This window comes from Hydra vulgaris, chromosome 13, assembly GCF_038396675.1.
Source record: "Hydra vulgaris chromosome 13, alternate assembly HydraT2T_AEP".
NCBI lineage: Eukaryota > Metazoa > Cnidaria > Hydrozoa > Anthoathecata > Hydridae > Hydra > Hydra vulgaris.
The window spans coordinates 59861390-59888230 of NC_088932.1; the positions used below are offsets into that span (position 1 = coordinate 59861390).

At 28.4% G+C, this 26841-nt stretch overlaps 1 protein-coding gene across 1 annotated transcript; it reads right to left on the bottom strand.

The window, feature by feature from the left end:
- Positions 1–7757: 7757 nt before the first annotated feature.
- On the bottom strand, positions 7758–13292 carry LOC124815486 (uncharacterized). Its single transcript, XM_065816176.1, has 10 exons — positions 13093–13292; positions 12575–12642; positions 11483–12433; positions 9595–9711; positions 9052–9284; positions 8807–8970; positions 8621–8717; positions 8404–8513; positions 8102–8309; positions 7758–7952 (listed from the first exon to the last, which is right to left on the bottom strand). The coding sequence occupies exons 1-10, from the start codon at positions 13290–13292 to the stop codon at positions 7773–7775; spliced, it is 2328 nt and encodes a 775-aa protein (XP_065672248.1). The 3' UTR covers positions 7758–7772.
- Between the last annotated feature and the right edge of the window lie 13549 nt (positions 13293–26841).

Genomic DNA, 26841 nt, shown 5'->3' on the forward strand with positions numbered 1-26841 from the left:
TCGGTATGCCCACATGTTCAACTGTTGCAACAGGTATTAAAGATTTTTGCGTTGTCATTTTTTGATTAGTTAGAAAAACACGTTGATTTGCGTAAATCAATGCAAGCGCGTGACATTTGCCATACCGACATCTTTATTGGATGGATAAAATTCCATTAACCATTTTGTACAAGCCAACCTAAGCTGGTCTCTTTTTCCAACAGTTTAGTAGACGATGATACTGTCATAAATGCTATGAACAAATGGTTGGAATGAATTTCGCTACAATTCATTTAAAACGGACGGATAAAGTTTTATTCTCGGGTTATTGACGGCTTTCGCGAAGACTAATTTAGAAAAAGTAGTTATTAATACTCTGCAGCTCTTCAATCGTATAATATGTACAAAACAATTTTATATAATGTGCAAAACAGATAAATAACTTGCAGCATGTTTTAAATACGAGTTGGTAACGAGGCCTGTAGCACTTTTTGATGAGTCGCTTTTAATGCGAAAAAGTTCAAAAATAGCTCTATGTAATATAATAGAATCAATTGTGCCATGTGATAAAACAACACCTGTCTCGACATTTGTCATTGATAGAGGGTTCTACTACACCGCCTTGTATGGATGAGACCAGCAACATAAAAATATATATATATATACATATATTTTAGCAGATGTTATTTTTGACGAAACGATGAAAGTTAATTCAACCCAGGCAAATTTTCTTTCAAATCCTTGCAATGAAACCAGATTCATCGAAGCTTTATTAGTGCACCTCACAGAATCTTTAATTTATGTTAAACAGGCAGCAGGAGATACGGATTCACTAATTATCAATACAGCAATTAATTTGTCAAGACATGGGTTTATTGAACCTGTTATTGGAAAAGACACAGATCTGCTAGTATTATTTGTTGCTCTAACAGATTCAGAGTATCTTTGCAGAGTAGCAGCATCAAAACCAGTTCACAAAACATTCCATTTAGCTGTATAACCTTCAACAATTTCTGTAGCAAAGCAACATTCATTCCGTGTCTACCATCAAGTACGGTAATGGTGTGGTTATAACTTGGATTTATTGAAATGGGTTTGGAAAATGGTAGGATCAACTCTCTTATCAACATCAAACCTTCAACCGCCTGCTCCAGAAAATTGTTGCATCCTGTGAGCTGTAACTGCAAAACTGGATGCCTTAGGTATTGCGATTGTAAAAAAGGTATAAGTATAGTCTTATGAAAAATATAATAATAATAGCGATTAAAATAACAGAAAACTTTCCACTAAAATAATACATTTCAGTAGTAGTTGATTTGCAATAATTGAAAACAGCTTGTAATGCTTATTTTAATTGTATTTAGGTGGTTTGAATTGCTCATCAATGTGTGGGTTATGCCACGGAGTGGATTGCTCAAATCCTGCGTTCGTAAATGACACATATAATAAAGATGAAGATTATGACAATGACGCTAATTGAGATCTCAATAGTTCAGATAAAGAGCGAGTAAAAAAGGTTGAACGTTTTACAATCAAATATATTAAAGTTTCAGATAATATAATTGTGATTACTTAGTAACATTTTTACATACGTGTTGTTAAGCTATTGTTCAACATACGATTTGATATAGTTTAAAGTTTCCGATTTGTTTATTTAATATTTGTATATACAATAGTATTTTCTTCCAAGAAAATTTCTCAAAGACTGGTATACCCGTGGGTTTACTATAAAAAATTACTTTGTGTACCAATATGTATAAAATGGTTATTGAAAAATCATAACACCTGATGACTAAAAAATGAGACAGCTTTAAAACTGTTATTATAGCCATAGTTACATAGCTACTAAATTTAATTTAAAATAAATTTATAAACAGTTATATGATATTTAAAAATATATATTTATTGGTTTTCAATAACATCATTAAAAGCAATTCGACCTAGACGAACTGAAGTCATTGAGGCATAAATTATTGTCTACGCGTTAAATTCCCTATAAATATACTAATTTATTTCAATTGTATGATTATGAATAGCATACATAAATTGATTTAAATTTTGTCTCATTTTTTGTTATCAGGTGTTATTTGACATGCTATATCTTTCTTTCCTCGATGACAATTACAAGATTTGATATACAAACTTTCATATTTTAGTTTGGGTACTGTTTGGCAGCCATCTTGGATATTGCCAGCCGTATAATTTTTACACAAATATAAAATTGTGAATAATGAGTTGCTTGACCTGAAAAACATAATACAAGACGCAAAAGTTGTACTTTAATTTGATCAACCAGCTGAGATAATTTACATTTCAATTTTGACGCCGTTTTGGCCGCCATCTTGATTTTGATGATTTTGTTTTTTTATAAAACTAAAAAGATCAGAAATTGTTTTTTTTTTAACTCATAAACAAAATAGTAGACACAAAAATCATGCTTCTATGTGATTTACCAGCTCAGATATTGCCATCTTAGACGCCATCTCGGATTTCAGATAAAGCTCCACTCCAATCTTGGCCGATTTTCTAATATTGATCAGAAGAGCCTACAGAACATTTACAGCAATTTTCAGTTTGCTACTAATTTTTTCCGGGTCAAATCCTAATTTAATTGGCCTATGTGTGCAAAATACGCGGTAGGTAGTTTCATACTGGTTGATCTAAAACATCATAATTAACTTACTTAAAATCTTAGAAAGATATTTAACCAGCTAGTGGACTCTTGTTATCAAAACAAAATAACAAAACAAAAACAAATAATCAGGAAAAATAGTTTTACAAAATTTTTTTTGGCGCAGTTGATAGTTATTCAAATGAAAGCTTCCTCATTTTTTATGGTTATTTTTTTATACCTTCTGAATTTTATCGACATAATTTCAGGTCTCACAAATAAAGCAACTAAGACCAATTATTGAAAAGGTCAACCAGTCAAATGTCTTGAACTTTTCAATTAATTGTATATCAGACAAGTAACCTAGAGGGAAATAAAAATCAATTAAATTGAAATAAAAACTGTAGCAACATTTTATTTTGATTTTTATTTGTAAATTTTATTTTAAAATAAATAATGAAAAGTATTTTTTTCTTTTTAAATAAATATTCTTTAACAACCTTACATATTTTCGATATGCAAGGTTTCTAAAGGAATGAGAAAATATGGCTCTAACCCTAACCCTAACCCTGACAGTTAATGATGGTCAACTTTTAAAGTAAAATAAAATATGTGGCAATTTTTAATTTACCAAATGCGTTAATTTTGTAACGGTTTTTGAGTTTCACGGTTCAAACATGCTAAAACTTTAAGCTTTATATTTTTTACAAATTTAGTAAAATACTTTTTAAATTTGTAAAAAATGTAAAGCCTAAAGTTTATTAACAACAATTATTCTTATTTAACAAAGAATGAAGACTTCGTATGACCAAAAATATTGTTTAACTTGTGTTATGCTAAAAAGCAAGTAAAAAGGTTTCAACTTTTAGGTTAAATTTGTGCATATCGGTATTGTGAATTGTATTTAAATTTTTAACATTATGTTTGTAAATTTAGTGCTTATTACTAAAAAACAAAAAAGCTTTATTAGAATTGATTTACTCATGAAAGTAAATGTGTTATTTTGATTATATTATTCTAAAAAAATGAGCAAATATGGCAAGGGTGGTTGGTATGATAGGAAGATAGAACTATGGTTGGCATTAACTTCCAGGTTTAATTTTTTTTCGATAATTATCAATACTTTTTAATAGGATGATCAGGTCTTTAAGGAGCACTCTAATATCTAAAAGGAAAAAAAAAAGAAACAAAGTTAATCTAAAAAATCTTATTTTAAAAGTTTATTTTGCCAACAAAAAACTTCAACAACTTGTTTGAATAACTATCACGCACTTTACCACTTTTTAGTTTTTTGATTTGACCCCAGACATTGTCATACACTCTCAAAAATAGTGTAGTGTTTTTATCTACAAAATGTAGCAATTTTGCGTACACTAAATGTAGATGTTTCACTCATGTACATTTATGTAGATAAAAAGTTTACATTAATTGTAGACGCGGAAAAATCTACATTAATGTAGCATTATAACTACAAGTAGTGTTGCCTTTTTATCTACAATTTTGTAGTTTTTTATTTATCTACATTGAATGTTGATGTTTCACTCGCGTACATTATGTAGACAAAAACGCTACATTTTGTTTAGTGTCTTATAATAAATCTACATTTATTGTAGCTTTTTGGAGTTTTTGCCGATTCATTTAGAATTAATATTAATTTTATCACTTTAATATACATATTAGCACATATATATATAGTAGCATGCAAGTTCCTATTAGGAACGTGCATGCTAGCTTTACATGCATTGCATGCTAGCTTTACATGCATTGCATGCTAGTTAAACTAAAACAACTCTCTAAAACTACTTATTATACTTTTCAATATAATTTTTATTTTTTTATAACCTAACTATAGAAAATCTATAATTTTTATTTTTTTATAACCAAACTATAGAAAATCTATAATTTTTATTTTTTTATAACCAAACTATAGAAAATCTATAATTTTTATTTTTTTATAACCAAACTATAGAAAATCTATAATTTTTATTTTTTTATAACCAAACTATAGAAAATCTATAATTTTTATTTTTTTATAACCAAACTATAGAAAATCTATAATTTTTATTTTTTTATAACCAAACTATAGAAAATCTATAATTTTTATTTTTTTATAACCAAACTATAGAAAATCTATAATTTTTATTTTTTTATAACCAAACTATAGAAAATCTATAATTTTTATTTTTTATAACCACACTATAGAAAATCTATAATTTTTATTTTTTATAACCAAACTATAGAAAATCTTAATTTTTATTTTTTTATAACCAAACTATAGAAAATCTATAATTTTTATTTTTTTATAACCAAACTATAGAAAATCTATAATTTTTATTTTTTTATAACCAAACTATAGAAAATCTATAATTTTTATTTTTTTATAACCAAACTATAGAAAATCTATAATTTTTATTTTTTTATAACCAAACTATAGAAAATCTATAATTTTTATTTTTTTATAACCAAACTATAAAAAATCTATAATTTTTATTTTTTTATAACCAAACTATAGAAAATTTATAATTTTTATTTTTTTATAACCAAACTATAGAAAATCTATAATTTTTATTTTTTTATAACCAAACTATAGAAAATCTATAATTTTTATTTTTTTATAACCAAACTATAGAAAATCTATAATTTTTATTTTTTTATAACCAAACTATAGAAAATCTATAATTTTTATTTTTTTATAACCAAACTATAGAAAATCTATAATTTTTATTTTTTTATAACCAAACTATAGAAAATTTATAATTTTTATTTTTTTATAACCAAACTATAGAAAATCTATAATTTTTATTTTTTTATAACCAAACTATAGAAAATCTATAATTTTTATTTTTTTATAACCAAACTATAGAAAATCTATAATTTTTATTCTTTTATAACCAAACTATAGAAAATCTATAATTTTTATTTTTTTATAACCAAACTATAGAAAATCTATAATTTTTATTTTTTTATAACCAAACTATAGAAAATCTATAATTTTTATTTTTTTATAACCAAACTATAGAAAATCTATAATTTTTATTTTTTTATAACCAAACTATAGAAAATCTATAATTTTATTTTTTTTATAACCAAACTATAGAAAATCTATAATTTTTATTTTTTTATAACCAAACTATAGAAAATCTATAATTTTTATTTTTTATAAACAAACTATAGAAAATCTATAATTTTATTTTTTTTATAACCAAACTATAGAAAATCTATAATTTTTATTTTTTTATAACCAAACTATAGAAAATCTATAATTTTTATTTTTTATAAACAAACTATAGAAAATTTATAATTTTTATTTTTTATAACCAAACTATAGAAAATCTATAATTTTTATTTTTTATAACCAAACTATAGAAAATTTATAATTTTTATTTTTTTATAACCAAACTATAGAAAATCTATAATTTTTATTTTTTTATAACCAAACTATAGAAAATCTATAATTTTTATTTTTTTATAACCAAACTATAGAAAATCTATAATTTTTATTTTTTTATAACCAAACTATAGAAAATCTATAATTTTTATTTTTTTATAACCAAACTATAGAAAATCTATAATTTTTATTTTTTTATAACCAAACTATAGAAAATTTATCCGGAATTAAAGAACGCCAAAGTCAAATAAACATAGAAAATATCATAGAAAATTAATATTGTCGTCAAAAAGCCTAACAAATATTATCTTGGTTAAATATAAGTTTACTCAAGGTTCAGTAGTCTAAATAAGTCATTTGCAATTGAACTATGTATTGTTGCTGGGATGCCACAAATCTTTTCAAGTAACGAAAATAGCACTAGCAACTCATCCGGATACTTCAGGTCAAAAACGTAAAACGTTGCCAAAAAAAGTAATACCACCTCGGGAAAAGAATTGACATCTTCAACCAATATAGCATTCAAATCAACTTTGATATACATTGCTGATCCTAGTAATAAAATTAATGGCTGCTTGCACCCATCTAGATTTAAGACTTCAACAGCAGCATCAACTGTCATATTATAGAAAAAAGTAATATTCGGCTTAATTTAAACCCTAGCGTTAAGGATAACTTAATACATTTGCTCTATTGTTGTATCTAATCTATTTGAATTTCTACATTAATTTAAGTAACTACGTGGAACCTAATGAAGCTACTGCACTAATGTTTGGTCTTATACAGCAATTCTGTCAAATTCAAAACTATATCAGATTAGATGCGGCATAAGAGTGTTAGTACAAAGTTATAATAAAAATATTTGGGTGTTTAATAAAACCGCAATAAAATCCTATAAAAAAGAGAATCACTAACTTTTACAAGTTATATATAACTTGTAAAAATTTTGTATGCGGTTTTAGAGTGGTAAAACCTGTAAAATAGTGACATTTTCCCAAAAACTAAACGAAAATTTGGAAATGTTGTAAAACTTTTATTTTAATTCATATATGAATTAAGTTAAAAGTTCCACAAGGTTTCCAAATTTTTGTTTAGTTTTTGGAAAAATGACACTATTTTACAGATTTTTTTGCAAAACTTGGCTAGGTCGGATAAGTTATTATTTTTAAATCCAGTAATGAAAAAATATAAGAAATATCAGAAATAAAAGCTGTAGAAAAGAAACAAAAAACCAAATACTCACTAACTTTTACAAGTTATATATAACTTGTAAAAATTTTGTATGCGGTTTTAGAGTGGTAAAACCTGTAAAATAGTGACATTTTCCCAAAAACTAAACGAAAATTTGGAAATGTTGTAAAACTTTTATTTTAATTCATATATGAATTAAGTTAAAAGTTCCACAAGGTTTCCAAATTTTTGTTTAGTTTTTGGAAAAATGACACTATTTTACAGATTTTTTTGCAAAACTTGGCTAGGTCGGATAAGTTATTATTTTTAAATCCAGTAATGAAAAAATATAAGAAATATCAGAAATAAAAGCTGTAGAAAAGAAACAAAAAACCAAATACTAACCTCAAGTTCAACAATAAAACGCATCGATGTTGCTTTACCAGACTTTCTATGTTCCTTTTTTCCTCTCTTTGGCGGAGATGGCAATAAATACGGTAGTGCTTTAAAAGATACAATTATTTTTTTTGCTAATAAAAAAAGGCTTTTTATAACATGTATACATTCCATTACCTTTAATATAAAAAAAAATTTCAATTTCTAAAAAAAGCTTCAATTAATAATTTAATTAATACCTTCATCAAATTCATTTTCAACAGCACTAATACAAAATAACTCTTCTTTCAAATCTTCATCTTTTTCCGAAGCAGTAACTGCAAGTTGTAAAATTGTATCTCTACATAATGACCATTGATTTCGAATATCTTTAAATTCTCCAACTAAAAAAGAAAACTCTTGCCGTATCTAAACAAGAACATAATACAAATTAAAACACACCTTGGATATAACTTCAAAAAGCTCATGCAAATATAAACGCAGCATAGATTTAAATAGATTAATTTAAATTTGAAACCAATTTATAAGATTTAGAAGAATTTTAATAAAAAACTTGCAGTTTCATTCATATCCAAAAACCTCGGATATCTTTTCAGGATAAGAGTAGCATTTGGTTTTATGTTTAAGATCCAATCTCTTCGAAAGATTCGTGACTCAGCCATCATGTGCAGCAGCTCTTCTTGGTTAAGAGCTGTTGGACGACGTTCTCGGAGCATACGTTCAACTTCGCAATTTTCTTCACCGACAAGTTCTCGACAATGTGGTCTAATAAAAGTAATGAATCAAAAAAATTGACACAATCACTCATGCTAAAAATGTATTAAATACTACGTACATACTAGATTTATTAAAAACCTGCATTTCTTTCCTATGATTCCATTTTGTGATTATTTGTTTAGATCTTGAGCGCCGTTGTCTAACATAAATCTCAATATGGCCAGTATGAGATTTTCCACAATAAAAATACTCCTTAATGTATAAAACATAATTTATTTTATAGAAAATCAAAAGGTTTGTAAATGCATAGAATAATTCACATTTTAATGAAACAACATAATAAATCCTAAAACACTTACATGACCAGATTCCGTAAGTTTACTTTTTAGACAAGGGAAACCTGCCACTATGGAAACAGCCGTAACTAATTTTTCCTCCTTTGAGGGCATATCCTTTCTAAACAAAGTAACATTTAATATGAAACTATTATAATAAACATATTAACAAATACAAAAAAGATAAAATATTGATACAAATATACTAACACTTTTGCAACCTCCATAAGATATCGACCTAAAATTCGCACTAAAAAGTGTCTTTCTTGTATTGAATATATTTCACCTCTTAATAACTTTGTCACGAGTGTTGGGCCGTGAACATTTGCGGAACTGTTGTCATTCTTAAAGAGTACCTCTTTCACAGGATATAACTATTTAATTTAAAAACATATGATAGATCCTATACTAATGATTCTCTCTTTAACAAATATTTTAAATAAAAAAGTTTATACATTACTAGAGGGTGTGAATGGGATATTTCTCTGAATTGGTGCAGCTATTAAGTTTAGCACTGGTGATAATTCATGTAATGTTTCAGCTTGAGGCTGAAAGAAACCAATTATAGGTACAACTGCACATGACTGCAACCACGGTATTATAAGTTTTCTCTGTCCCATTTTAAAACCTAGTTCAACCAAATCATTTTCATTTACTAATACAAAGGAATTGAGATCCATTGCTTCTTCTAAAATAAATTTTAGAATATAAATATTACATTTCTGTAAATTGATTACAAAAACTAAAATTATAAAAACATATCAAAGTATTATAATTCACATTACTGCAACCAGAATTTTAGAATTATAAGATTTGTTATTAAAATAGTTTAAGAAAAAATTTTAAAAACTAAAATTAAAATCAACATTGAAGAAGTGGCATGAAATAAAGCTGCCTCCTTAAAGACAGAAGTCAATTGATATTCGTCTTAATTTTTTACGTTTTTATTAAGATAAATAAACTTTTTTTAATAATCAATAAAATTTATATATAAATACCTAATAGTTTGGTTACTAATTCTTGTGGCAATCTGTCTACTTTTAGTACTTCACATAGCTTCTCTTCTAATGAATTCATTTTTCTTTTAAATAAATTTATTGCGTTACCAATTGAAACTAGTTACAAAAATAACAAAATCAAACATTAATTAGTATGTGATAAAACTGTTATGTTATTTTTTAAATGGTTAAAGTTAATTAAATTAAAACACATTTTTTGAACAAAAAAAAGACAACAGAAAATATTTGATAAAAATCTATTGATGCACGCAGCAATTTAATAAATAGAACTAAAACAATTTATAAAGCATAGGAATAAATGTCTTATTTAAAATTTCGTTTGAACTTGTGCATCTAACAACATATCCAGGAAGTGAATGTTCGTCAAGCAAAGTATTGAAACTTAAGATTTCAAAAATCTCATCACTGTAAGATTTAACTTCATAAGAAAAAATATGGTCAACAAATCCTACAGTCTCCATTAAAGAAACAACAACAAGCCATATAAGTGAATTTTCTACATTAACAAAAGCCTCGACTTTTCCAAAAATTGGCAAACCATCTTTATTTATAGAAATAACGAGATAATAATCTTTTCGAATATTTATGCTTTGATACTAAATGTATTTCTCTATTGTGTTGCTTAGTCAATTTAGAAAGTAAAGAATTATATTGATGCCTGTAAGCAAGTGTATAGCAAATGTTTGTAAAATTACAAACAATATGAGCCGATCGTTTGAAAAATGAATTTTTAAGCTCATACCGTTAGCAACGCATTCCTATCAAAGGGCCACTTTGAAAAATAATGTTTGGATAATGAACCAAAAAATGTTGCTTTGGTCGCAGTTTTAAATCTGGAAAGAGTTCCTTGAAAGATTGTAAATGTTCTTTAATGAGATCACGAAGCACGGTTATCATACCATATGTAAACTTAGGAGCTAATAAAATATCAACTAAATTGCAAATTTGAATGAAAAAAATCTATTGTTTGTCATCTTCGTTTATCAAATCGCCAACAGCAAGTGGCAAAAACCGAAAAAATGCCCACATTTGCATTGCTTTCATTGAAGGATGTATTTTATTTTCGTCAATTTTGAATATTGCAGGAGGTTTATTTCGTTTGTCAGTATTTATCATACTAAAGATATTTGACATTCTCTTATTTAATATGTCAATAGTAAAAATCTTTTTTTCTTTACAAATTTTTGTAAGAACGGCTGCAAGGTTAATAGGAATTAGTCCTTCTAGAATTGAATGCATAGGATCAATTGCAAAGTTATTAGTAATATGAAAGTCTAGAATTTTATTTAAAACAGAATCTTTTTTAACTCCTCTTACATGGTTAACTACAGCATTTTCCGTTTGCATTAAATTTTGAACATCCTGTTGATGTGACTCAACAGTTCTTAAAGTAAATTTATCTTCAGTAAATAAATTCTGAATGTCACTTTGTTTTGCATAGCACATAGAGCAAAAATACTTTGCTGAAAAACATTCAATCAACCCAAAAATGCCATTTAAAGCCAAATTGTCACAGGCAACTTGACATAAACCAACATAAATTGTTTGCTCACCTAAAATACTATATGAATAATATAGTATAGGCCTAATATAAAACTATACAAAAAAGTTACACTACAAAAAAATGTATTCTATAAAATAGAGATCTCAATGTTCTTAAAAGAACAGAGCAATAACAAATAATAATATATATATATATATATATATATATACATATATATATATATATATACATATATATATATATATATATATATATATATATATATATATATATATATATATATATATATATATATATATATATATATAATATAAACATACAAAACATATATAAGAATAATATAAACATACACAGTTTGCCTACCTAATAATGGAAATACGCGATTGAAACCAATATTTTGAAGTTTTGTTATCTCAGCTTTAAATTTATTTAAAACAAGATCAAATCCAAAATATTTTAAATCTTCAGAGTAGCACAAAGCCAGCAAATGAACATTAGAAAAACATGAATTTAAATTATTTGGTAAGTTTTTAAAAGTATAATAGAACACTCCTATATTAAATAAAGTAGATTGTCCACGTAATGGATTTGTTGTTCCCATGCCATCATAAAATAACTGAATCATAACAGACTTTTTATTCTTATCAGCAAATAATGAATGGGATGCATACAAATTAGCGTCATAAAACTCAGCTAAATCAAAATTTTGTGTAGGAGCTTTAAAAAGGAGTGAACAAAAATCATTATCTAGCAACAATGATCGTAAGGTTGCTTCAATAGAAACATATTGAAAGGAATCATACATCAATCTATCTTTACCATTATGGCACTCAAAACTTTGCCCAAATAAAACAGATTCAGGTTTTGCGTAAAGTTGATGTTTTTCAAAAAAGGAATCTTGCTGATATCTTGTTTTAATGAATTCTAAGGGAGACCTAGCATTATCTAATATTGGCATCAATTTATTGAGAAGTGCTTGTTTGCTTGTTTCTGAAATGCCTTTTATTTCCTGAACTGTTAAACATATTTTATTTGATAAATCTGAAAGAGAACAGTGTGTCATGACATTATATGAAGAAATAATATCAGGCATAACACAGAATGGTATACTACTATTAGCTCTGAGTTCTGCAACCATTGCAACAGCAACTGCATAGTTTTCTTCATTACTTGCTTGTTGAGTGTACAATTTATCAATATTATTATTAGTATTATTAAAATTATTTTCATTATCAACAATTTGATCCAAATTGTTTTCATTGCTAATTGTATTATCCAAATCAAAGTTATAATTACCTTTTTTACAGTTTTCACCTCAACAACTTCCATTGCTTTCAAAAGTACGAATACTTTCTGTAAATCTTTCAACAAGACAACTTACATTGCTATCAAAAGTATTAAGGTGATATGATTTCAAATGTCGGCATAAATTATACAGTGTTGAAAACGTGCTACTGCATTGCATTTGCATACAACGAAACGGGAGTTTCAATGAACCAGTAATTTCATGTCCTTTTATATGCCTAATAAATTGATGTATATTGTTTATTACCAATCTACATACGAAGCAAATATACATGAATTACCTCAGAGACGTGGTGGCATCTAAAAAGCAGGTACGAATTTCCAGAAGAGGGGCCCGCTGAAGTACTTTTAACGTGAGAAATATAACTGATCAAGGAAAATTATATTTATACTAAAAAAAGTTTTTCATGGATACAAAATATTACGTAACTCATTTGTATCAGCGTAGTTTTTTATTATGTCTGAATGGGTCAATTTCCACATTTTCTCATGTTCCACTGACAAGAGAACGCGACCCCCAACATGTTATGATGCCAACCGATTTGCTAGACAAGTTTTGATAAGTTTCAGTTTGCTGAAAACTCTCTCATGCTAAATTTATTGGAATTGAACTAAATATCTTGTATAGAACTGCAACAGAATGGAATGCAGCATCTAACATAGTTTACAGCATAAAATTGTAAGTGGTGAGGCAAGAAGGCAAAGTTTTGTTATCCTTCTCAGCAGCCTTTCTGTAGATCTCCACAAAATCAACTATTTCAGTAGTGAATTCATTTAAACTGATACCAATTTTTAATTTTTTAAGCACTGATTGAATTTTTTCTTGTGAATTAGAGTTATGAAAATTATGACTAATATCTTCACTCATATTCTTCAATAAAAGATGTCTATGCTTTCTAAAAATTTCCGCTGTAAAGAAAATTTGTCAACAAGAATTGCAGTTGCTGAATCCACTAGAGTATAAAACACTTCTGCCAGCCACCGATCTTTAGCCTGAGTAAGTTGCTCAACTTCTGTTTCATTGAAGTCCAGTCGTTTCTTTCTGCGAGTCCTATTCTCGACAAATATTTGCTGTTCAAACTGAGCTTCAGTTGTAACTCTAACAGCAGATAAAATAGCATTTTGGTCAGCACTGTCCCTTGATACTTGAAGCTTTTCCAGTGATACATCAACAGACATTATAGCAAACAAAAAATCAACTGTTTCTCCTTGAAGAATTTTATTTAGGGGACCCAAGATAGTAAAAATTTCTTTGAAGAGACATTAAGTCACAATTGTTTCATATGACTGAAATCGGGATAAAAGACCTTGTGCTTCACTTTGAATATACATTTTAAGTTCCATGTCATTTGAAACTTGTTCAAGGCAATCGATTACTGCCTGGTATAGTGTCAGCAGTTGGTCGGTAGCATTTTGTAAGGCACTGAAACAAACACTTTGGTTCAATAGATTGATTCACATCCTCAAGAAGAGATTTGCACTTCTTAAAAATATTATTTCGTTTCCTTGAGTTTCCGTATAGGAAAGTCTTTAATTTCTGCACATTACCAGGCTTGATTTCTGTTCCAAAAAAGTGAACAAAAACAACAAAAGATTTTGCACAAACTTACATAACCAGATTTGTTCCATGAGATCCACAATAAATATATGTTGCCATGTGTTACAACTCCTTTGTTTATTCCTTGCATATTGCTTGCACCATCAAAAGACATACCTATACACTTATAAATATCTACATGAACTGATTTGATTTCATCTTTGATTTTTTTCACTTTTTCCTTCAGCAGTAGTTGTTCCAGTTTCAACCATTGAAATCCGATGTTCCTTTACAACGGCCTCTTCTGCAGCATGCGTAACATAACGTAATACAATAGAAGTTTGCTCGTAGAGTGTAATATCATTGTTTCCATCAGCTGATGGTGAAAAGAATATTGAGTTATTTACCTCTTCTGAAATACCTTTCTTGACTATCTGTGTCATAGTATGAATTAGCTGGCTTTATGTATATTAGAAAGAGGCGTAATTCTATCACCCCTTCCAGCAGATTGTTTTCGAGTACTGCGAACATTTGAAAGTTTTTCATTCAGCACCTCATCATACTGACTGAGTAAATTTAATAACTTAAGAAATTTAACCGAGCCACATTGAAAAATTTCACTTTATTCAGAGTCATTGTAAAAGTTGGCTTCCTCATTTTCACGTAAAGAAATACTCTCTGCGATCAAATACCGAATAGCATCAATAACTCGTATTAGGAATTGATGTAGTTTTTCCGCTTCTTTACGTTTCTTGTTCAGATGTCTCTTGGTTTCAATATTTAATATTTTATCAATTGTTGAGTCAGATAATGCATGGACCATAGCTTTTCGAACTAAATACAGCATAGAATAGCTTTTCGAACTAAATACAGCATTTCAGAATTAACCAGCATTTTGTTTAACTTTAATTGTTTTGGATCATTACTAGCTGCTTTCAATTCATGTCGTTTTTGAGCATTTTTTTCAGCACCAGATTTGTATTTCAATGTTGATTCTTTCTTTTTTTGTTTCTTCATTTCACCTGAAATATAAATAAATATAAAATTAAAACTAGTCCTATGATAGACACCAAGGCATTGGTTTCTTTCGTTAGAGTTATAACTACTTTCGATCCATCGAATTTATACATTGTTGTACTATTTATAAATTCCATGGACCAATAGGGAGTGGACTCGAGCATATTGAGTAGTAGTGAATGAAAGTAATAACAAAAACTCATTAAACACACAATATTATTTATCAAACATATATTAACCATATTTATCAATGTAAAGCAAATGAATTTATGGATTTTATATATTTATTGTTTTGAACTTTTCAATAACAATTTTTCTTTTTTTCTAATTATTGGATGGTTAATTTCAGATAAAGTGGAGACATTGTTTAATCGTTCGTCACTAAAATGGTTGTTTTTGGTATTCTTTTAGTTTAACAATACATCTGCCTCTACCTTCTTTTGTTTCAGCCGCCATTGCCTAGATGTTCGTTGTTCAGCTGATTCATTTGCTCTAGCTCGAAATTTCTGTTCTCTTTCTCGAGCAAGACAATCGATCATATTTAGTTTCCAGATTTCTTTTTTATATTTAGCTTTCTTCTTTATATTTCTACGTTTATAAGATATTTTTTTTATTTATTTACTTTAGAAACATTAATTATTATTTTTAATTACTATTTATAAGTAAAGTATTAAAACGTTACTTACTTTTAAAATCTATCAATTTCAGGTCAACAACGTTTTTTGTTAATATTATTCATCATTGATTTTATTTATTTACGCTAAGCAAAGTTTGTTGTTTTTTGTTTATTTAAATTACTTTTTTTAACGATTTCTTTTATTTACGCTAAACTAAAGTTTAGCGTATTTCTTTTATTATTACCGCTGACCTAGTATTTGTTTTGAGCGGACAGCAAACAAACAAACAAACAAACAAACAAACCGACGTGAAAGCAAGTTAAATTAAAAGTTGTTAAAAATGCCCTGATAGAAACTTATAGAACTGAAATAAATTTTTTCTGTTTGAGGATTGGGGGCCCAGTTTCCTGAGCCAGATTAAGGGCCCAGTACAAGTCCTCGTACCCTCGTACTGGGCCACCACGTCTGTGATATACCTAAGTACGTAATAATATTATGACCAATGATATTTTATTTAAAAAGTAGCAATTTTGTTTTAACAAATTACTTAAGAAGGTATAACAAATTCAAACCACTGAGGTTTAAGGGTGAAATCAGCCATGTGCCATTACTTGACTGCTACAACTTTACCGAAGTAATGGCGGTCAACGCAAATAATGTAGCCAAATTTATCTACAATTTATGTAGACGCGGATATATCTTCCGTTTTGTAGCATTTAGATTTGATTTTTAAAGCATAATATAAGACTTTACTAAACGCGTCATTAAACTAATGCTACAAAACTATAGATTTATCCGTGTCTACATGATTTGTAGATAAATTTGTCTACATTATTTTTAGAGTTTATATTGTTGGATTCATTACGATGATTAGATTTAGGTTTGATATGTCGTTGAAATTACACAATTTCTGTTACTAAAATAAATTCATGAACCATTCAGATTCTAATTATGAATTCTGCCAGAGTTGGTGCAATTTTTTTTAGAACAAGGGATTACCTGTCGACGTTTGGGAGTGTAAATATTTGTGATCTATAAATGAGTTTGTAGCAATTGTATGAATTTTTTCAATACACCTCGTATGGACTTCAGACACTTTTGATATTCTATATTCAGTCAAATTGCCGATGCTTTTGTAATGATTGCTTAATAACAGTTCCCTATAGACAATTATTAAAGTTTTGCAAATTTCTATTTGCACAATCATTAACAATTGTCACACCATAATTCCCTTGTAAATTATTTCTTCACGAAGCGATTCTTGAGCGAATGTATATAAAAGCCGTACCACTAGTAGCGCTAAAGAGTAGTAGTTACTAGGAGAAACAAAAAAAAAACAAAAAAAAAGAGTTGAAATTTTTAACTTAAAAGTTTTATTATTACTTTAAAAGCTAATCGAAAAATTAGAAACTATAAGAAAAAAACCAAACGGACATTCTTAACTGAAAAGTTAAGGGAAGACTCCAAACAAATAATTTGAAAGATCTCCAAACAAATAATTTGAGTATGCTGTACCAGACGGAATAAAAGATTGAGATAAACTCAGTTTTAGCAAATCAAGACTCTTCGACCATATGAAAAAGACTAAACATCAGAATATTGATTTAATAAATGTTGATGTAACAATTAATTTTAAGAAAAGTCAATTTTTTTAACGATAATATATATAAACTTGATGACGATGGATTTTATGACAGTCATGCTGATAATTTTGATGTGCCATGATGTATTGTTTTAAGGTCATGATATAGTTTAAATGCAATTTGGATGAATACCAATTGCAATAATTTATAAATGAAAAATAAAATATCATTGTTAAAGATATCTATATTCTCTTCTATACGTGCAGAAGTTACCCCGCATGCGGGATTGACTTCCGGCACTTGACTAATATTTTTAAAATAAATTTTATAAATGTTTAAATTCAATAAAATTTTAATGCAAACTTAAAACGGCATTTGCTAAACATAGGTTTTTATATATTAGATTTCAAATATCTTTTTTAATATTTTTTTTGGCAATTTAAAAAGGTTTGAATTAAATTACTTAAAAAAATCAGTTAAACTTTTGCATTTTCTTTAGCTTTTGTTACTAATGGGTTATGTATATTGTTTGTTACTAATGATTTACAAACCATTAGTTACTAATGATTTACAAACCATTAGTTACTAATGATTTACAAACCATTAGTTACTAATGGTTTACAAACCATTAGTTACTAATGGTTTACAAACCATTAGTTACTAATGGTTTACAAACCATTAGTTACTAATGGTTTACAAACCATTAGTAGCTAATGGTTTACAAACCATTAGTTACTAATGATTTATAAACCATTAGTAACAAACAACATACATAAAAGCAAATCTGCTTTTACGTTTATGTTTTTGTTGAAATTTATTAATCAGCCCAAATTCTTATATTTATTGCATTATTTTTAATAAAACATAACTCTTGTTTAAATGCTATGCATTTTTATACAAAATGATTTTTTGTGGATTGATAACTTTCATGATTTTCTCTTGTTTGCACTTTTTATTTTTTAAATTGTTTCGCTAAATATTGTTAGCAAAATATATATATACTTAGATATACTTATATTAGAATATATATAATAATAGAATATTATATACCTTACTCATTGTAATTTGACAAAAAAGTTGCTTTGAAAAAATGCAATTGTTGTTGATCAAGCTCATATAAAGTAAAAACCGTCTAAAGTCTCCCCGGTCCTCCCTATATTCTCTGGGGCGTTTGTGATATTTACAAATTTTTTTTCCGTTAACCCTTTGAGCGCTCGATAAAATTCAAACGCCGCTCAGAAAAATTCAACTAAAAAAAAAATCGGCAAAAAAAACCCGGCAGAAAACATAACACAAAAACAAGCAAGAAAACAACTATTTTTGAACTTTATTTTTTTTGTAGGTTATATATAGGTTATATAAGATTAAAAGCAGTTTAATGATTTTAATGTACAACTGTTGTGTGATAATTCTAAAAATAGGCTAGACACAGTCCAATGCCGCATAGCTGACACTGTCAACTTGTACGGACTCCAGTTTGGTGCCCAGCTACACATTTTATTTTTTTTCCTGCACCAATTTTGTGATTATTTGTATTGCAAATAATAACAAAATTAGTGAACTTCACAAAAATTATCACAAAACTAATTATTTGTACTGCAAATAGCAATCCATTATATGGTCACAAGATTGTGACCATATAATGGATTGTTATTTGTAGTAGGTTGGCAAGTGGGTATGGGACAATTGTACTTCTAGCCACTTCAATCTCTCTAGATGTTCGTCTTTTAGAAATTACTTTCACTGGAAAATAACCTCCGGCTAAGCTTTCCACTATAACCATCATAAAATATATTCTTGACATTAACTTATCTTTATTTGTATTGAGCTTATACAATAAATAGCTATTTAAAATTGCCCTACGAAGAAGAGAAAAAGCAGCTTTAGCTCTCCACTTTATTGTTTTACGCTCAGACAAGTACAAAAACCCATGGTTTTATTGTAAAGAGCAACAATATTTGGTTTCATAATTATATTTCTTCTTCTGTTATGCATTTCAGTAAAACCTGCTTGAGCAACAGGAGATAGTAATATAGGCATTTTTTTACCATCTTGGTATGCTACACACAAAAAAGAACCTTTACTATATTAGCAAACCTCCTTATTTTTTAATTTTGATTCAATGCAGATTTCTGGTAGGCCTTTCCTGTTGACTCTCACTATGCCTATTGCAGTCGTCTAATGAGCACAAGGATGACTTTACCAGTACAGTTTAAGGTTAGCTTTGTTGATGAGACCCATTTTGACTACAACTCCAATGAAAGCTCTTATCTCTAAAATATTGGTCTTTCCCTATTTAATCCATTCATGACCTCTTGATGTTGGATGGGACCTCAAATATTAGTAAAATTTACTATATTTTGCAAAAAATACAGAAGTAAAAAACAAGTCAAGATATTCAATACGCTTAGACTCTAATTACCCAATCATCTAAACCATTACTACCAACATCATTTACATCACCAACGCCATCAGAACTGAAGTCTACATAAAAATTAAAATAAAAAATTGCAAATTATCATACTAGTTGATTTATTTGTATTAAATAATATTGTATACAATTTTTAAATTAAAGTTATAATGAAACTGTCATTGATGGAACTTAAAAATTCTTTGCTGGTACAACTTTCGTCATACATACGACTTTCTTCAATGTCGCTAATTTTCAATGCCAAATATATAAAAACAATACACCAAAAGATAGAAAAAATATGCTCTATTTAATGCTACCATTTTTAATAAACGAACAGTGGTTTTTTTCTGTAAAAAGTCATAGTTTCAAAGACCATTTTTAAAGCCACGATCGTGGCTCTTCGCGCTCTGACGGTATTGCCACGATCGTGGCTAGTTGCCCTAAATGGATTAAAACTAATACAGATATTTTCAAATATGCAGCAAAGGAGCTGTTGTTTTTTAAAATTTTGAATCTGTTTCAATATTCATTTAGTTAGCTGTAATGAACTGTTTCAACGCCTTATTCAGAGATGTAACCGAATCCACGTCTTCTTATTGCACAAAAACACTTAAATGTTTTAAAAAAGTATTTAATATTCTTTAACAAATGTTATGTAATGATCCTCATAGTTTGTAATATGTGTTTGAAAGTCGTGATGTAATTTTTGTCCATAGCGAATGTGGTTTTTGACCAAGTTGTTTAAAACTCTAAGCCTCTCTGCCAGTTGTTTTAGGTTAATTGGGAATGCAGGCATTTACAAATCATAATTTTTTAGGATTTTACTGGAGACATTCCCATTAAAAGCATTGATCTGAACCTCTTTTGAAATGTTCAAATTTATTGAAATTTTAGCAACCTCATTTTTAATACCATATTTCTATAAATGGCTAAAAATATGATTAACAGCTCCCTCCATTAGGTGTAACTCTGTTGGAAAAAGATAATCTACCAATAAGTGGTTGCTTGTTTCTGAGTGTATCAATGTAGGATTATTACGATTATAAAAATCTTTAGCATTACGTTTCATTGAACCTGATTGTGAGAGTTTTTTGTATTGTCGCTCTAATGAATCAAAAGTACTAAACTTCTTTTCTTAAGTTGTTTTTTTTTTTCCATTTGCATATTATATGGCAAGGGTAGCACTTGCAGATAGAGCACACATTATTTGACAAAGTTTAAAATTGGCTACAAATGAGCGTTTTTTTTTTTTTTTTAATCTAAATTATATTTTTTAAATTTGATCTTTCATTTAGAATGTTCATAAATAAAGAATCCTTGTAGTGACTAATTTTAGTGACTTTCAGAAACATTTAGAACTTTTCTTTAATCTTTAATCACAATAAACAAATTAACAATCTTCTCAATATCTGTGCACTTTATAACAGGGATACTATGGAAATTTCTTTTTTTAACTTCAAACTTTTAAAAATCTATTATAAAGGAATCTTAAAGTGCACCGTCAATTACTGGAAGGAATTTTTACAGGTTTGCTTGTATTCAAGTCTTTTCTTTAATCAAAGTAAATCTTGATTGAATCCTATTAAATTAATAATGTCTAGGTTGTTTTTTAAGGATTCAATTGATATTTGTAACGGCACTTGCAGCAAGTTTACTTTTTTTTAATTCTTAATCTTATACTTTTTCTGAGATAACTTGTAATCTGTTCTTTAACTTTAGTTGAGGTTTGAAGTTTTTCTTATATTTTACAGCTAAAATTTTATTTCCACATTTGTGTTTCTTTCCGTTTTCCGATGATTGAAAGGCAAGATTTCTTTATGGGGTGAACGCGACTTGGAAAACTTAGTACTGCTTCATGTTCAAGTTCTTCCACGTAAACTCGTTATTTTGCAAATTTTGAAGTGAAAAAATTGCTGAAAGTTAAAGCTGTAACATTGTTTACCCGTCAAATAAATTTAAAAGTATTTAAAAGCAGATTTAAAAGTAGAGTCCAGTCTATCATTAAATCTAGCAAGTATCTAGAGCGCATTAGACGCCCTAAGACGTCTGACAGACGTCAAGGGACGTCTAGACGTCCAATGGACGTCTGTTAAATGTCTGAGGACGTCCAATGTCCAATGGGTAGCAATTCTTTTTTTTTTTTGTTTTATGCCCACGCTTTTTTGAAAATTATTTTTATTTTATATATATATTATTAAACTTTTTAAGGTAGAAAATAGTTTGTTTGTTTTTAAATGCCTAAATTACGTGAAGCAAAAATTCATGATTTGGCACCTATGGGCCCCGGAAAACATAAATATTTCAATAAAAAGAATTTTGTGATTTCGATGACATATCACCCCTAAATCTACACATTGTAGCAAATTCATCAATGTATGACAATGTCTGGGATCAAATCACAAAACTAAAAAGTGGTTAAAGACACGTGTGCTATGTTGTATTTTAATTTGTTTTGTTAATTAAATATAATTCGAATTTCAAACCTAATGTTCGATATTTAAAAAGTTGCTGTAAAATTGTAATAAAACGCTTTAAAAAGTCGCTATAAAACTATATTAAAACGCTTCATAAAGGAGGACGAGAGAGTAAGGAGCGTTATTTGTTATTTAATTACCTATTTCCACATAAAGTTTTTTTTAACTTCAATTGCATTACGGTCATACTTATCTAATATACTAATACCTAATTGTCTATATTACTTGATTTATTTGACAGTTTCTGTAATACTTTATTAGGTTTAGCCAGATGCAGTTTGCACACTGGTAGATCACAGGTAAAAGTCACTTTACTGCAAGTAACCTGAGAAGCTGGCGTCCAACTTATCAAAGCTTTGTGGAATACTCAATGAACTTCCAACAGTACCAGGTTCAGGACCAAAACCAGTCCAGTCTCAGCACTCATTGATGGAGTCTACACTAGAAACACAATCAAAAGGTATATGGGAATTCCTCGATAAACATGATGGTAACAAATGTAACCAACGACAATGTTGCTGATGCTGATGTGTCAAGTACGAGTGCGCTTGATGCTGATGTGAAGACATATTTGAAAGATATGGCAATTAAGCGCAATGGTTGTCCACTGACATTGTGGAGGCAAAATAAAAGTCGATTTTCTTGTCTTGCTTAGCTTGCTCAATCACTTCTGGCAATCCCAGCGACCAGTGTCAATTCAGAGCGTCTGAACTCAACATCTGGGAACATTGTTTCCATTAAACGCTGCAGTCTTCTGTCTACAAAAATTTGTAGACTTTTAGCATTTGGATAAGTATGGTTTGTTGATGATGACATTATTAAATGAATTTAATTTACACTTTCACTAGTTTGTTTAATAATCTTGAACTTGAACTCGATCGAATTTTTTGTAATCTCGATCAAACTCGATCGAAGATAAAAAACCTAAACTTATTAAGTCCACACCAATATGGATTTCGTCCAGATCATTCCTGCCTAACTAACCTTTTAACTGTAATTAATTATTCGACATCATCACTTGATAATAATTTTCCCATCGACAACATTTATCTCAATTTTGAAAAAGCCTTTGGCAAAGTTTCATATAAATTTCTTATTTCTAAACTTATAGCTTATGGTATAAATGGATCAATACTATATTGGATTAAAAACTTTCTGAAAAACCGTAGGCAAAGAGTTGTTGTTAATGGTAATTATTCAAACCCGTTAAAAGTGGAGATTCCCAAGGCTCCGTCCTTTCAGCGTTACTTTTTATTATATATGTCAACGATATTCCTGAAGTAATCAAATCAAAAGCTGCTCTTTTCGCTGACTATATCAAAAACTTCCGTTCTATTGAAAATACTCAATCTGCGCAAGAATTACAAAATGACATCGACGCTCTTGTTACATGGGGAATGAAATTTAACATTGATAAATGTTTTGTGATGCACTTAGGACACAACAACAGGTTCTATACTTATTATATGCATGATCCAGAACAAAGTATAAAAGTAAACATTAAACCCACAAATTGTAAACAAGATTTAGGTGTTCACATAGATTCGAACTTATTATTTTCCAAATACACAACTATTCAAGTCAACAAAGCCACACAAATAATAGGAATAATAAAAAGAACATTTACATCATATCCAGACTTATTATCCTTCAAAAAATTATTTTCAGCACTAGTCCGCCCTCACCTAGAATACTGTGGATCAATCTGTAACCTTGGACTTCTCAAAGACAAACGGCAAATAGAAAATGTGTTAAGAAGAGCTTCGAAACGAATCAATGGATTATATGATCTACCGTATGAACAAAGATTGTTGGCGTTAAATATGACAACTTTAAAATGCAGGTTACTTAACAGACCTAATCAACGTTTATAAATGGTGCAAAAATAACAATAGTGACAGAAATCTTTTTAAAATAGATAGCCAATTTATTATTCGTGGTCATACATATAAACTAAAAAAAATAATCTTCGTGATTAAATTTACGTATGAACTTTTTTTCTCAAAGTATAAGAAATAAATGGAACTCTCTTCCTAATGACATTGTATCTTCTAGACAATCATCTAAAAAATGAATGGCTTTTCTACGACTAATCCACATTTTATTTTTTATTTTCTATTAGTTATACAAGCTCTGTAATTGTCAAGTATTATATAACTAGGTTGACAGGCAGTTTATGCCTACACAATTTATTGTAAAACCTTAATGTTAAAAAAAAAAAAAAAAAAGTTTTCAGTATTAAACTAAATACTTTTTCGGTTTTTAATGACAAAACCTCAATGTCTTTTTTGTGTTTCTGCGTTTTATTTGTTCATTTTTTTTTAATCATACCTTTATTAGTAATTTTTTTCTCTTTTATATATTTACAGAGCCGTGGCTTAGCTATCTCACACCCCTGATGGGGGGGGGGGGGCATAAGGGCAGCGAATTTAAGGGAAGATTAAATTAAGGAGCTTTATTTTTTTTTAGTATTGGGAATATGCATTTGAAATGAGCGTTTTATCCGGCTGATATAAACTTTATCTTAAGCTAAAACCCTAAGCTGCATACATCGGTCTAATTTTAACTGCCGAAGTGTGAAGACATTTTTATCCAAAATTTTAAACAAGTTTGTGTCTACAAAATCGTTTTTGCGGTGAATTCTTTTACATTACTTCCACCAAAAGACAACAGCAGAGGTGCATAGAATATCAGTTAAAGCATATGGTGACAATGCTAAGAAAAAAAATGCATAAGATAATTTCAACAATTCAAGGGTTATGACTTTGACTTCGAAGATGAAGAACATTTTGGTGTTAAGAAAAAGTTTAAAAATACCGAGTTGGAGGCATAAATTGAAAATCAATGACAGACACAGGAACTTTACAAAAATATTGGGAGAAAAAAAAAATAAACATTTATAAATTAACAGTTTTTAGGTGCATGAAACAACTGGCAATGATTCAAAAGCAAGGAAATTGGGTATTGAATGAGTTAAAACCGAGGGACTTCGAAAGACGATATTCTATTTGTGAACAGCTGCTCCAGCGATAAAAATGAAAAAAAGTTCTCCATCAAAATGTTACTGGTGAATCAAAGTGGATATGTTACCGCAACCCTAAACCCAGAAAAGTATGGGTCAAGTCTGTCGAGTCATCAACATCGATGTTCTGTGACAAGATTGTTCTGTGACATCGATTGTTCGACAAGATTGTTCTGTGACATCGATGTTCTGTGACATCGATTGTTCTGTGACAAGTCATCAACATCGATGTTCTGTGACAAGGTCTTCTTGGGGAATCAAAACAAGAGTTTTTAAAAAAAAAGAACATTGACAGCAAAACTGAATGTTTATGGTTCCCAGCTCATTGAAAGATAATAGGCTGCAATACGCCAAGAGACATGACAAGGTTATTCTTCAACATGCCAACGTTAAGGACCGGCGAGGTCGACTTTTTAAGACTCGAATTAAGATCATTAAGACGAATATAGATCATAAGCATATACCTAATTTAACTGAAAGTCGAATTTAAGGCTTATATGTAGCCCGAATTTAACTAAAATTCGAATTTGGATTTCTAAACCGAATTTAACTGAAAGCCGAATTTGGATTTTAAAAACACATTTAATTAAAAAAAAAAATTTTTTTAAATTTTTATAAGTTTTATAAAAAAAACTTTTTTTGTTTTTTGTTTTGAATGTTCCAAGATTACCTAACGGTTTTGCCACGGAGTACATCAGAAAAGTATTAAACTAGGAAGTTCAAACCTCCTTCCTTACCGATGGTGCGAAATATGCCCAGAGCTTGCTTTAAACCCAAGGTCTTTTGCTTCTAAAGCAGGCGCTCTAACCACACCACATTTTTTGTAAACTAAATTTAGTATTTTTTTGCTTGTAATTAACCATAATTTAAAATATGACATAGAACAACTGAAGCCAAGTAAATTTTAATTTATCAAAAAAAATATACGCTTACAAAAAACAATTTGCGTCAAAATAAAAAATCTAAAAATTCAGTAATAATGAAAATTTAAGCTATGGAATCTTTACAACTCTTAATGTTTTTGAACGAACATGAACAAAAAAACATTTACAACGTTTATTGAAAAATTTTGGTTGTCAATTTTATAAAGGAAAAAAAATCCTTAAGAATATTAGGTTAAATATTCACCTAAATTACATCGATTGAGAACGTGTGACGAACAGTGACGGAAAAACTGTCTCTGATCAAACGGCTATTGCTGAAGAATTTAATAAATATTTCCATTCTGTTTATGAAAAAGATAAAGATGTAAACAAAAATATTGAAAACTGTCAACTAAACCCAATATTAAAAGCTGTCGAGATAACACAAAATAATATAGAAAGAAGGTTAAAGGCTCTTAATATATCAAAATCAATTGAAGTTGATTTAGTACATCCTTTTGTTCTAAAACAATGCAGTTCATCAATTTCATATCCTCTTTGTTTGATATTTAAAAAATCTACAAAAGATGGTACTGCACCTGATATTTGGAAAAAAGCCTATTATATATAATGCCTATTTTGAAACAAGGTCCCTTGTTTGTAATTTGTTGGTTTCAACATACTCCCGAGTAAGTTGAAACCAACAAATTACAGACCCGTATCTCTGACGTCAATACCATGCAAAATATTAGAAAGAATAGTTGCTATTATATTATTTGCGTTATCATCAAAATTTATGTTTTTCCTATGCAGTAATGATAGTTAGTCTTGATAATGTCTTAGTAATGATAGTTAGTCTTTAAATAATTTAATATTAGTCTCATTATAAAT

Excerpts from the sequence above, each read along its gene's own strand:
- LOC124815486 (XM_065816176.1), bottom strand. The coding sequence starts at position 13,292 with ATGAGTGAAGATATTAGTCATAATTTTCATAACTCTAATTCACAAGAA. Across the intron at positions 8,971-9,051 it reads CATTCACACCCTCTAGTAAT|TTATATCCTGTGAAAGAGGT; the intron begins GTATAAACTTTT and ends TAAATTAAATAG. Across the intron at positions 8,718-8,806 it reads CTTATGGAGGTTGCAAAAGT|AAAGGATATGCCCTCAAAGG; the intron begins GTTAGTATATTT and ends TACTTTGTTTAG.